Raw genomic sequence first — 13,572 nt, 5'->3', positions numbered from 1 at the left:
GTTATTTTTTTACTAGGTTACCTATAAAAATGAAGCCTTACTCAGTTCATTTGTGACCATTGGTTAACATTTGGCAGCCAAAACCCAAAAATATTATTTAAAAATAAAATACACCAAAAGTTTAGCAATAAAATTCAGTTAGAACATATTTTTTAATACATCACAGACATATTTATTGAATAGTTCAACCTATTATGAAGCTATATTGGAAATTTCATTCATTTTGTACCTAAAATGAATATGTAGCAAAAATAATTAATTTACATATCCAAATGAGCCTAAAATACAAGTCCAATTACACTCGTTTGGTTTATATGTCAATACTTACAGAATACGGTACAGACTTATTTTAAATAACACTTATATAATACACTACTACTACTCAGTAAATTTTCCAAGCCCTCTCAAACACAAGACAGTAATCATTTTCACAACAATAAATGAACAAGTAAAATATCAAGAGCAACTAAACACAGAGCAGACAAGGTAGACAGAGAGTGTTGTTGCCGCACCAATAAATACGCCTGCTGGTTGGACTGATACACTGAAACATTGGCCTTGGCTGTTTATTGCAAAAATAGTGTCTTTAACTAACTATATTGGGAAATTCTGAAAGGAAATGACTGCTACTTTTAATAATAAAAAATAAATACTGAACGTGCTTTTGAAAGGACGTTGGCATTTGTTCAGATGAAAATCAAATGGGCTTTCAAAAGGACGTTGGCGCTTAGTGTTAAGAACATATGCTGTTTATTATTTTTATTGTAAAATCTTCTGGCAACAGTTGCAGCCCATGGACAAAGAGTAGGTACGGTATCTTAAGAAGAATAACTACAAGAGAACACATTAGGCCTACATGACATGGTACAAAGTTACATAAGAAGAGGTAATGTAATTACTAGAGATGTGCAGTTACAGTTCTGGAATATCATGATGGAATTCTTGAATGTAGTAATGGCGATGTTGTAGATTTCAGCTTAAAGGTATTGCAAAAGTTGACAAATAATTGAGATTTGATTCTCAGTCATGTAACATAAATCTGATTACCAAGAAGGGTGCGAGGTTGTACTTTTGCTTGTCATAGTTCACCATTACTTCATAAATTTTTCTTTTTTTTTCTCTATGACTTCTTCTGGTTGGTTTTATTTGTTTCAAATCTGTTAGGTTAATGATAAAGCCTTCTGAATGGGATGGCTTAAAAGCAATAATGTCTGAGCATTGGTTGCTGCCATTGTTGAAGAGACATTGTACTTCTGCATAGAACCTTGTCCTCTCGAGGCATTAGCTGCATGATGGCATGAGGTGTAGTAAATCACCATACAGAAGGGCTCTCGGGACATGTGATGAGAGTTTTGAACTCACTGTGGGAACGCCAACGAGGAGTGTTGCCCTGGGATCTGCTAGGTACACTACACACGGCAAAGACATTGGCATTCATTTTTATTGCCTCATGCAGTTCATTGTAAGGCAAACCTTTATGGTTATGAATCCATGTATTCACTGTTTGAAGAGGACTATATCTTTGCCTTTATGATTCTTCTTGGTCCGTTTTGCGAAAGCTCTTCTTCTTAATTGAAGTCAAATTTCCTCGTATCCACAAAACCGTGTCTTTTGTCTCATTTTCTGGTATATTCAGTGTAACTAGGCTCATGTTGATTTCTTGGCAAAAGTTTCTTAAAGAGTGTAAAAAGACATTATTCGAGAAGTGCAAAATTTTGTACGCATTAATATGTTTCAGGAAATTTCCCATGATGTCCAGAATAAACCCAGACCTTCAAATTTCATTTCAGCGTATATAATGTAATTTGGAACGCCCATGCGAAGGTGCTCCTCTAACCATAATTTATAAGTTTGGCTGTGGTACTGAAGTGGAGGTTTGTGAAACGTGGTGGTTTTTTTTAGCTTTCTTAAGACCTCAACGGACCGGAAAGCTATTACATTAGAGAACAGATCCTCCCCTCTTCAGACATGATGATACAGGTCAGGTTATGTGTGTGTGTGCATAACTGAAAACTATTTTTTCATGTATTATAGGTTATGTTATGTATTTTGATTTAATAATGTGTATATAGGCCATAATTATAGGTTAATTTTATTGCTTGTAAATAATATTTCATGTCTTCAGAGTTGTTACGATGTTTTGTGGATTTGCAGAGGTGAAAGAAGGTGCTGTCTGGAATAGGTCTCAACTACAGAATTAAAGTTAATTTAAAATTTTGACAAAGGTTATATTTTTAACAGACAACAAGGTTTAACAGTTTTCATATAGACTTTCAAAACTCAACAAATAACAAGTCAGCATCAAGCCAAAATCAGGTACAAAGAAATTACAAGATTTCGGGGGTTATTACCAAAATCTGGGCTTCAAGCCCCAAGTTTAATTCCTGAGCTCTCAGCTCACAACTACCATTGCTGAAGGGCATAAAACCCCTAAGTACAAGGAGCACTTGCTCCTAATTACAGTGTTAAGAAAAAGAGCAGACCCGCTCTCAATTTGACAAGCCTATCAAAGGCTACAACAAACTTCATTTCTATCTGCCCTTAAGGCACGCCAAGAAACAAGGCTATTTGATACCCAACCTACAGGGCCTTTACATGAGGAATATAAAACATCAGGTTAAGTTACTGGCCCATAATACAAAATAGAATGGAGGCGAAGCTTGCACTCCTAATACACTTTTAAAACCTACTTGGCACTAGGCCGCTTACGCAAGGGCTAATCCCATACTAAGGAGGTGATACGATAAGAAAACTTTATTACATTACGAAGAGAAGAAAAACGGTTATGAAAACGTAGTCACCTCAAAACAATATGAGTGGGAGCTCGAGAGGGTTAGGCACTCTCTATCCCAATTTGTAGTTAAAGAGACGGAATTTTTACCAAATGTCTATTACATTTTAAAGATAGGTTACCTGAGAAAAGTTTCGAACCTGCCCCGAGGGTTAAACTGCTGAGCTAGCAAGAAATAAAGTTATTAAATGGCCATTACCTTGTGGATGAACTGCTGCCCGACGAAAGAGGCGCTTCCCGCCCCCTGCTACCTAATCACACACTAAGCAAGATGTCGATGAAGTGGCCCCGAGACAAGAAAATCAGCAGTTTATATACCCTCGTGGAACATGCGAGACCTTTCAAGAATGAGTACACACACACACCCCCCCCCCCCCTCAACTTTATTGGATAGCTTAAAGCAACATCTCCATATCGGAGAGGACATACGTTATTGGTCAAAAATTAATTAGAGATATTCGGGATTGGCTAAATTCAAAACAAGCGGATAGAAATTATTAATGTTGCCAACCCACAAACCACAGAACAAAATTTAGTAAGGTCAAAAACTTATGAACACAAAACTTCTTCAAGAAGGTTCATTCCTTTGCAACAGAGTGCGTAATCCTAGTTTTTTCTCTGTAGAGACATCTAGAAGAGAATGTCCACACTTCTTGATATGGAATAAACAAACACAAATCAAAATAGACACAGTTCAGAACACTACAAGATTACCAAATTTACAGTAGTGACATCTTTTAAGAAATAGTAGAATTAGTTCAGTTTTCAAGGTTCCAAACTCCTCCTGTAGAGAAGTTTAAATTGGCGCAATATTTGAATGAGTGGCATAGAGGTGTACCGCCTGGTACAAGAGTCATTCAGGAAACTTCTGGTTATATGTAGATTAACTCGAGGGAAGTTAAGGGTACATCATGTTTATCACTGTAAATAACCTTTCATATTTTACAAGTTGTTCAGTTGCTGGTGTGTGTTAATGTATATACGATGGACATGTTCTGTGTTATTCTGCGTGTTATGTACCTTAGTGACAAACAGTTTCATGATAATTCTAGAACAGGTACTCACCAAGGACTTTTCGATGTTGAAAGAAGTAGAGGACAGTTGTGATCAGTGAGTGAGGTTGTTGATGTGGCGAGCTATTGTACATCAATTGTAAAACAGTGATACGGCTTCGCAGATTGATGGTAAATTATTGTAGATATATTTTGACATGTTATCATAATGTATTTGTCATCATCAAAATTTTCCAGCTGCAGTTTCCCGGATGTGGTGTACAAGCACTCGCTACTTCTTCCTGTCAAAGTATAGTTTCTGTTCCACTATGTCGTCCTACTTGGCATTCCTCTTGCTGTCCTCCGATTTCACTGTGTCTATCCACCTATTACTTGGTCTTCCAACTGGCCTCTCCCCTTTCACTTCCTTCAGAGTAATTCCTTGCTGTGCTCGTTCTGTTCATCCTCATACCGTGTCCAAGCCATTGTAGCCTGAGTCTTCCTAAATACTCGGTAACAGGTATTTTGATGCCAGCGTCCTTCCTGCTCTTTTGCTTCATTGTTTGGATGAATTTCATTTCCGTTGACTGGATTTTACTATTTGCCTTGTTATGTAGGGTACATGTTTCGAGACCATATGTGAGAATTGAAATGAAGTAGGTGTAAAAGATCGTCCATTTTGCTTTCTGGGATATTTTATCATCCCAGAGTAGATTTCTCACTTGAAAATAAAATTGAGAAGCTTTCTGAGTCCTATTTAAATATTTGTTGGTTTACTGTGTTTTTAAAAACCATCACTAAGTTTTTAGCGTATTCCCAGTGCTTCTCTCTTCGCATTCTGATGGCAAATGTCAGGTCTGTAGTGCTTCGGCTCTTCCTGAACCCATGTTGCTCCTCCTCCAATAACGGTTCAACTATATTCCTAATTCTTCTTTCAGTTATCTTCTCCAGAAGTTAAAGCGAGGCAGAAAGTAGAGTGATACCCTTATAATTTCTGCATTTCTTCCTGTCTTCCTTTTTATAGAAGGGGGGATAATGATAACTTTCATCCAGTCCTCTGGTATCCTGTTTTCTTTCCAGATGACAGAGAGTGCTGTGTATAACCACTGTATGCCTTGTGCTCCAGCTGCCTTTATCATGTCAGCATTGAGGTCATCAAACCCTGGGGACTTACCATTTCTCATGTTCTTCAGCAGAGACTCTACTTCTAGCCATGTTAGCTGGTGTTGTGCTCCATCACTTGCACTTAAACTGCAGTCTTCAGTGATATCATTTTGAAGACTTTCTCCATTTAATAAAGTATTGAAGTGGTTCTTCATTTCTTCTCTGATGCCTTGATCTGTCTTCACCAGGTTCCCATCATCTGTTTCCAGTGTGAGGATATTGCCATGCTGACTTTTATTGTGGACTACTTTATAAAGCAACTTCCTATTACTTTCAGAGTCTTCTGTTAGCCTGGTAGTGAACTCATCCCAACGCTTTTCCTTTTCTTCTTTAATCATTCACTTCACAAATAGTTTCTTGGTCCGGTACTCCTGTGCCATGTACTGAAGTTCATCTTCTTGGTGGATCGATTTCCATTTCTCGTTTTCTAGCCTCTTCTTTGCTGCATTTCTTTCTTTCACAGCAGTTTTCACCCTCTCATTCCACCATGGTGTTTCTTTCTCCCTGCATGTTGCACTTGTCTTTCCACATAGTGATTTGGCTACTGAAACCAGGGTGTTCTTGAATGACAGCCACTCTTCTTCTACTCCTTTTTTTCATGTTTTAGTATTTTGGCTGAGATCTTTCTTTGGTATTCTTCTTTATCTTTGGCATTTTCTTGCATTTGACATTCTGCAGATGGGTGTTTCCAGTGTGCACAACAAAAGCTGGTCATAGGTAATAAATATAATTTTATTCAGTATTGAAGAGCATTATAATGTAAAATAAAAGCTAAAGGTTTCCACCTGTTCAGTACTATTTATTGTAACCTTAAGAGAGTTGCATATATTTGATGAAACTAGTTGTTAGATTTGAAGTAAAAGAAAACTGAGAACTTACACAAGACGTGTGATCGTGATGACTGTTTAACATCCAAATCTCTACTTGTCTTGCACCATGCTTGTTCATAACTCTATATATATATATAAAATAACATGTCCTGGTTGACTGACTGACTGACTGACTGATTCATCATCGCAGAGCCAAAACTACTGGACATAAAGAAATGAAATTTTGAGGATACATTTATATTGCAATGTAGGTGCTCACTAAGGGAGGATTTTTGAATATTCTATTGCTAACGGGGTGAAAACAGGGGTGAATTTTTAAAATGAGGGTATCTATATCTAAAAAACTTAACAGTTTAAAGGCTTGAAAATTTGCATTGTCGCTTAAGTGCGGCCAGTATCCAGTAATCGAGACATAGTGGGTTCGAACCCCACTGTCGGCAGCCCTGAATATGGTTTTCCATGGTTTCCCATTTTCACACCAGGCAAATGCCGGGGCTGTACCTTAATTAAGGCCACGGCCGCTTCCTTCCCAGTCCTAGGCCTTTCCTATACCATTGTCGCCATAAGACCTATCTGCGTCGGTGCGACGTAAAGCAAAAAAAAAAAAATGTATTTGGAAATAAAGAAACGCATATTTTTTGTTTTCGGAAAATCTACTTAAGAGAGGGTAAACAGGAGTGACAAAGGGGATGAATTTTAAAATGAGCATATCTAGAGTACATCTCAAAAACTTTACAGCTGTGAAAATTGGTATTTGGAATCTCCTGTAAAAGTAAAGGAACATACATAATTTTTCTGAAAATTCACTTAAGGGAAAATGTTAAACGGGGTGAATTTTTAAAATGAGCATATCTAGAGTACATCTCAAAAACTTAACATATTACAGACATGAATATTGGTATTATTAATAATTTTTAAAATAAAGTAACATTTTTTGTTTTATGAAAATACGCTTAGGGGGGGGGGGGGTAAAATGACTGGAAAAGGGGGTTGAATTATTTTTTTATTAGGATACTGGTATCTCTAAAACTGAAGATATTACATACGTGAAAATTGGTGTTTGCGATCTCCTTTAAAGGTAAAGAAACACATATTTTTTGTTTTTGGAAAATTCACTTAAGGGGGTTGTAAAAAGGACTGAAAAAGGGGTTGAATTCTTTTTATTACTTATATCTCAAAATTTGAAGATGTTACAGACATGAGCATTATGTATTTGGAATCTCCTTTAAAAATGAAGAAAAACGCACTTTTTGTTTTCGGAAAATCCACTTAAGGGGTTGGGTGGATGAAAAGAAGTGATGAAAGTGTTGAATTATTTTTATGAGGATACTTATATATCAAATACTGAAGATATTACAGATGAGAAAATTGGAATTTGGTATCTCCTTTGAAGTAACACGCATAATTTGTTTTCTGAAAATCCACTCAAGGGGAAGTGTTAAAGGGGTGTGAATTTATTTAAAATGAGCATATCTACAGTATATCTCTAAAACGTAACACACCGGGCGAGTTGGCCGTGCGGTCAGGGGCGCACGGCTGTGAGCTTGCATCCAGGAGATAGTGGGTTTGAATCCCACTGTCGGCAGCCCTGAATATGGTTTTCCGTGGTTTCCTATTTTCACATCAGGCAAATGCTGGAGCTACCGTAATTAAGGCCAGGGCTGATTCCTTCCAACTCCTAGGCCTTTCCTTTCCTATCTGATCGTCGCCATAAGACCTATCTGTGTCAGTGCGACATAAAGGAAAAAAGAAAAAAACGGAAAATATTACAGACGTGAAAATTGGTTTTTAAAATCACTTTTAAAAATGAAGAAACACACATTCCTTGTTTCAGAGAAGCATTTAAGTGGTGGGAGTTATAAAAAAGACTGAAAAAGGGGTTGAATTATTTTTGTGAGGATACTTATATCTCAAAAACTGAAGATGTTACAGACATGAAAATTTGTTGGAATCTCCTTAAAAAAAAAACAAAGAAACACATACTCTTTAGCAAAATCCAATTAAGGGGGGATAAATGAATTGTAAAATGAGTTGAATTCTTTGAGGAAACTTGTATCTCAAAAACGAAGGATGTTAGGAACGAGAGAATCGGTAATTGGAATCTCCTTTAAAAATACATACGTATTTTATGGTGGGGGTGGGGGGTGGATCAACTTAAGAGGGGTATAAAAGAAGTTGAATTATTTTTGTGAGGAAAAAAAATAAGAACTGGGCTTAAAACAATACACCCCTAAGGGGGTTTAGACCGGGAAGTGAGGAATGGTGAAAAAGATATGCATTTATATGAAAATGTTTGAATTATGAAGTTTAAATTTCAAATGATATCGTAGGTGTTAAATAACAGGAGGTTTGAAACAAATTTAACCGCTTAGAGAGTTCAATGGGGGTTAAGATTTTTTAAAAAAAATGTATTCATTCCTTCCTCCGAAGCGGTTTAACGTTCGAAGACAAAATTCCAAATAGCGGTATATATTGTAAATCCTAGGTGTGAAATAGGAAATATTTTTTAATGTTCCACCCTTAAAGTGTTAAATGAGGTTAACTCCGTAAACGAAATTTTTCATCCCTACAAAACCGTTTGAGGTACGAAGTTGTGATTTTATGATAAGGGTCTTCTTTTCTGTCCTAGGTGTAAAATATTGTATACTACAAAATATTTCTACCCAAAGGGGTTTAGTTGGTAGTTGACTCCCAAAAACACAATATCCATTCTTCCACACCGTTTCAGGCACAAACTTAATTTTTTTCTAATGAAGGGAGGTCTTTTATATCCTAGACGTTATAAATATTTAAAAACGTCCACCCCTTAAAGAAAGTATTCATGCCTCCATTACTGTTCGACCTACAAGATAAAATTTCCACAGGTTGGTCGCTTTTACATCCTAGATGTTAAATAAGATAGGGTTTAAAACATTCAAATTCTTCTGTATGGGGGTTCAAGTGAATGTTAGATCAGAAAATAATCATTCTCCCAAAGTCTTTTGACATACAAACTGAGGGCTTATTTTACAGGCTCAACTGACAGTGGACTCTCCAAAATGTAAAACTTTGAATAATAACTTTCAGTTTAAAACCGTTGCGAAGCACGGGTATCATGCTTGTTTTATCTATAATTCATGTCTTGCCTTAACTTTATTGATTTTGACTCTAGCAAGACCAAAATTAGTTTCATCCAATATATGTAACTTTTTAAATGTTACAATAAATAGTATTGAATAGGTGGAAACCTTTACCTTTGGCTTACATTTTTACAAAAGCCACCATTGAGACTTTCACTTGGAATAACCTTAACATCAGTGATGAACTGGCTAGCACATCAGTTATTATATAGTCTATCACTGTCCTCTGCTTCCCATCTCAACTGTAGTGTGTGATTTTATGGCTATCTCTCTTCTGAAACCAAGAGTTTTGTATGCTCAGGTTATTCCGCGCTCTATCAGGTTTTCTCCCTCCTGGTTTCTACCACCATAGCCATGAGGGCCTATGATGTCTTCACAGTCTTGCCTATCTGTCCCAACTTGGGCATTCAGGTCTCCCATAATTGTGATGATGTCTTCCTTTATTTGGTCCTCTAGATCTACAAGGAACTGATCTTTTTTCTCTGCCTGACTGTGGGGTATATACTTGGAGAAAAGTATGGAATACCTGGCCAACATGCAGTTTTATTTTAATGATTCTGTCACTCTTATAAGTGATGTCTGCCAGCGCATCAACATCTTTGTGGAGAACGAAAGCAACTCCATTTCTAGCTCCATTAGGGTTCCCACTCCAGTACAGTTTTTTGTTTCCTGAATCTTTCCATTTCATCTCGCCCAACCCTAAAATCCGGAGTGTGCGTCTGTCCACGAGGTCTACAATTTCTTCGCGTTTATCAGTAAGGGTGGGGATATTGAGGATCTAGTTCAGAGTTGTTTCTTTCTGTGTAATGTCGGTCTCTTCCTGCATCTCTGATGAGCTTCAGGTTGTTGAATTGCATGGCAAATTGAGCATGTCCGGTAATTTTAATACTTTTACATTCGAGGCTTGTTTTGGTTTTGAAAGCAACAAACTCATCAACTCTCTTCAGCTGACTTGCTAGTGGTAATCTCCCTTAGCCTTCAGCAGTCCCCTGCCACTTCTGCAGGGCAGCAGCGTTTTGGTGAATTTGTGTGTCATTTCCTACACAGAAGCTTCACCAAGCCTCCTAAGGGAGAACTCCTCCGCCCTTAACCGTTGGGTTTGTATTTGTATCAAGTGAAACTTTATACGTATAATAGTGATATTATTTCAGTAAATCGCTGCACTTTTTCTTCTAGGGTATCTTTCATCTTCCATGAATAGCTTTTCATTTGATAGGTGACCACGTTTGATAACTATTCCTTTACATTTGTCATTATTGGTGTTAAGAGCAATTTCTAGGAACTGATATGTCACGGCATGAGCAAGTAATTAAGCTGACTCCATTTTTACAGCCGGGCTGAATGGCTCAGATGATTTAAGTGCTGGATTTCTGAGCCCAAGTTGACAGGTTCAGTCCTGGCTCAGTCCGGTGGTATTTAAAGGTGCTCAGATTTGTTAGTCCTGTGTCAGCAGATTCACAGGCGCATAAAAGAACTCCTGAAGGACAAAATTCCAGCACCTTGGCATCTCCGAAAACCGTAAAAGTAGTTGGTGGGACGTATAGCCACATTATTATTATTATTATTATTATTATTATTATTATTATTATTATTATTATTGTCCGGCTCCACGGCTAAATGGATAGCGTGCTGGCCTTTGGTCAGAGGGGCCCCGGGTTCGATTCCTGGCAGCGTCAGGAATTTTAACCATCATTGGTTAATTTTGCTGACACGGGGCCTGGGTGTGTGTCATCTTCGTCACGACGTGCAGGACGCCTACGGGCGTCGAATCAAAAGATCTGCACCTGGTGAGCCAAACTTGTCCTCGGGCACTCCCGGCACTGATAGCCATACGCCATTTCATTTCATTATTATTATTATTATTATTATTATTATTATTATTATTATTATTGATCTTTTCTGGTAATAACTACATCAACAATACTTTTAGAGCTTGATGGTCTGGGCTCAGTTGAAAGCCACATTTGTTTGATATTGATGTTTCACTGAGGTCATCCAGCATATGATTGTTGGCAAGATGAAACAGGGCTGGTGATAGAGACAGAAACTTGCATAACTCCCTTAGTTATCAAGAGAGATTGTTTTTTCCTTCCCTGCATCTGAATTTGTGTATTTCCTGGTTGCAGATTCATGGTAAAACTTGTGAGTTCGGTTGGTATTGTTAACGCCTTTAATATCTGATCTGACCAGTGTCAAAGATCTTTCTGTATATCTGAGAATATAGCAGTCATATTGGCATGTTAGTTTTTTGGCTTCATGGATAAGTGAGTAGAATATGGCAACATTGACATGGATTGTTCACAAAGACGCCTGTCAAGGACTCTTTCAATTATCCTTCTTATCACTGGACAAATTATGATAGGTCTCCAGTTCTTGATACTGAGTGTATATCTGTGTTTAAGAATTAGAAAAGCCCTGGCCTTTTTGAAAATGGAAGGTACAATTCTGTTTTTCCAGATACGTGTAGCAGTAAGAGATACTATTTTAACTGCAATAGTGTCGTTGATAACACCGATGAGGACATGGTCCAGATTGTTACTGTTTGTTACTTAAAGTTTATCAAAGTTCGAGGAGAATGCACATGGTATTGCGTTGTCCCTAGCGTGCTGATGAAAGTTCACTTTGAGTAACTGCTGTGACATTTCTCGCGTGGCTCTGCTTAGACTCTGTTGCACGAGGCACACTCGTCAACGTCTGCCTGCAGTTAAAAGTATGATAAGGTTGGGTGCACACCTACTGTTCATACTTACGCTTTAACTGCATATCTTACTAGTGTTACTACGAACTGACAGGCCTGGTTGCTGAGTTGCTACCTTAGCAACGTACAAAAAGGGTAGTGAGTTGGACTAAACATCTTGGCTTTGTTATCTCCCAAATCACCACCTTAGATTTTGGCATAGAGGAGAGACTCACCCTGACAACTTGCCATTGTGTTTATATTAAAGTGTATTACTGTCGTTCCGTATATGGCTTTTTCACTTGTGTGATCCTTTCTGTTAACTCGACCTTATGTTGTGATATATATTAATAAATTTAGCCTTGTTTTGGATGAAGTTATGGCTAATCCATTGGATGTTCTATATTCAGGAAATTAGTGAAGATGTAAGCTCTGTGGAACAGAAGTGGTTGGACAACAACATGCCTTTCATCGAGGAACGAAGGACTCCTGACATTGAAAACATGGATTTGGATCAATACCAGCAGTCTCTTGCCCAGTATGTTGCATTAGTTGTGCTTATTCTGTTTTAAGTAAGGTAATACGTTTGATATCCTTTGAATAACGTCACTCCAAGATATCAGAGTAATAAGAGATTTCACTTTGCAAGGAAAAACATTTCAGGAATGTGTAAGCTACTCTAATATGTGGGGAAATCTAACTCTCAGTACATTATCCTTCTGTTATTGTATCACTAGCTGTACTACCCAGCATTGCCTGGATAGTTTTTGAAAGTTTACCTTTAAGATTTGTATTACCACTTACTAATTTGTGAAGTGAATGTTTATAGAATTCCATTTTGAGATGTTGATTGTGATTTTATGACCTATTGTGGAGTTTTAGATGTATTTAGATGTGTTTGATTATTTAATTTTTTAGTAAAATTTTGTCCTTGTGGAAGCTTGAATTGACTGGGAAGTATTTGATCGTTTAAAAAAAAAAAGAAGTGATAATTAGAGCCTGGATTTCCATGCACTATCAAATCTCAAAATATGCATGCATTCTTGCACTATAATATGGCAAAACATGCACAGTAAACTGGAAAATATGCACTACCAAAATTCAGTCCCTTTTGAAACATTGTACAACAACAAATTTCTCCATATTGTTTCGATTTAAGCTCATCCGTTTATCTGTCAGCACATTCTTAAGCACAGAAAAAGATTTTTCTACGTCACAAGAAGTGACAGGTGCATACTTAAGTGAGAACATTTGGGTCAAAGTGAGGTCAAATTGTTCGTCTTTTGAATTTTCACCACAATACGCCTTATATATAAGCTTGACGAATTCAAAATCAGGATTTGAATGGATCATTTTGTTCAACCTACCTCTAACTGCCACAGCTACTTCTCTGTGCGATGATTGCAGACACATTTGAATGTCTTTAATAACTGGAAACGATTGCCTGCTGCGATAACAAAGCCTTGTAGGAAAATCCAGGATAACAACGGAAAAGGGTTGAGTGCAGAATCAAGGTTTGTAACCTGCTAGCTCAATAACGCGGTGTCACAGAAGTGCGATACAAGTTTTGTGGTATGTTCGTCTAACATCGAAAAAAAAAAAAAAAAAATAGTCGTCAATGAGTAATGCACAATTTATGGTTCGATTTATAGCAATATATAACTGGGACACCTTATTCGTAAGAATTACAGAGATCGATGTGGGCTATTCCGGATTATGTCAACGCTTACTCAAGCAATAGGGAAGAAAGTGTTTGATTAATATTGGATTATAGGACCTCTACATTAAGTACTAACATTGGTTGTCACATAGGATGCCAAGAATACATTCTCTCCGTCTCTCAGTAATAGATATACTGTCTATGTCGGCTGTAACTCGATCTGAGTATATATAACTCCTTCCTGCATACATTGACCAGTTCAACTCAGTTTATGGATGTGTTTGCGATGACTAAACAGACCAATTCTGGCATAAAATATTCGCCCACACAAATCACACT

At 37.3% G+C, this 13,572-nt stretch overlaps 1 protein-coding gene across 1 annotated transcript in view; it reads left to right on the top strand.

The window, feature by feature from the left end:
* The window catches only part of Patronin (calmodulin-regulated spectrin-associated protein patronin), a 760,252-nt gene that overhangs the window by 454,643 nt on the left and 292,037 nt on the right, over positions 1-13,572 (top strand). The window contains exon 12 of the mRNA XM_067151814.2: positions 11,984-12,111. Within this exon, the coding sequence (XP_067007915.2) occupies positions 11,984-12,111 (128 nt within the window). The remainder of the gene's footprint in view (positions 1-11,983; positions 12,112-13,572) is intronic.

Source organism: Anabrus simplex, chromosome 7 (assembly GCF_040414725.1).
Source record: "Anabrus simplex isolate iqAnaSimp1 chromosome 7, ASM4041472v1, whole genome shotgun sequence".
NCBI lineage: Eukaryota > Metazoa > Arthropoda > Insecta > Orthoptera > Tettigoniidae > Anabrus > Anabrus simplex.
This window is presented reverse-complemented; position numbering and strand designations above follow the sequence as displayed.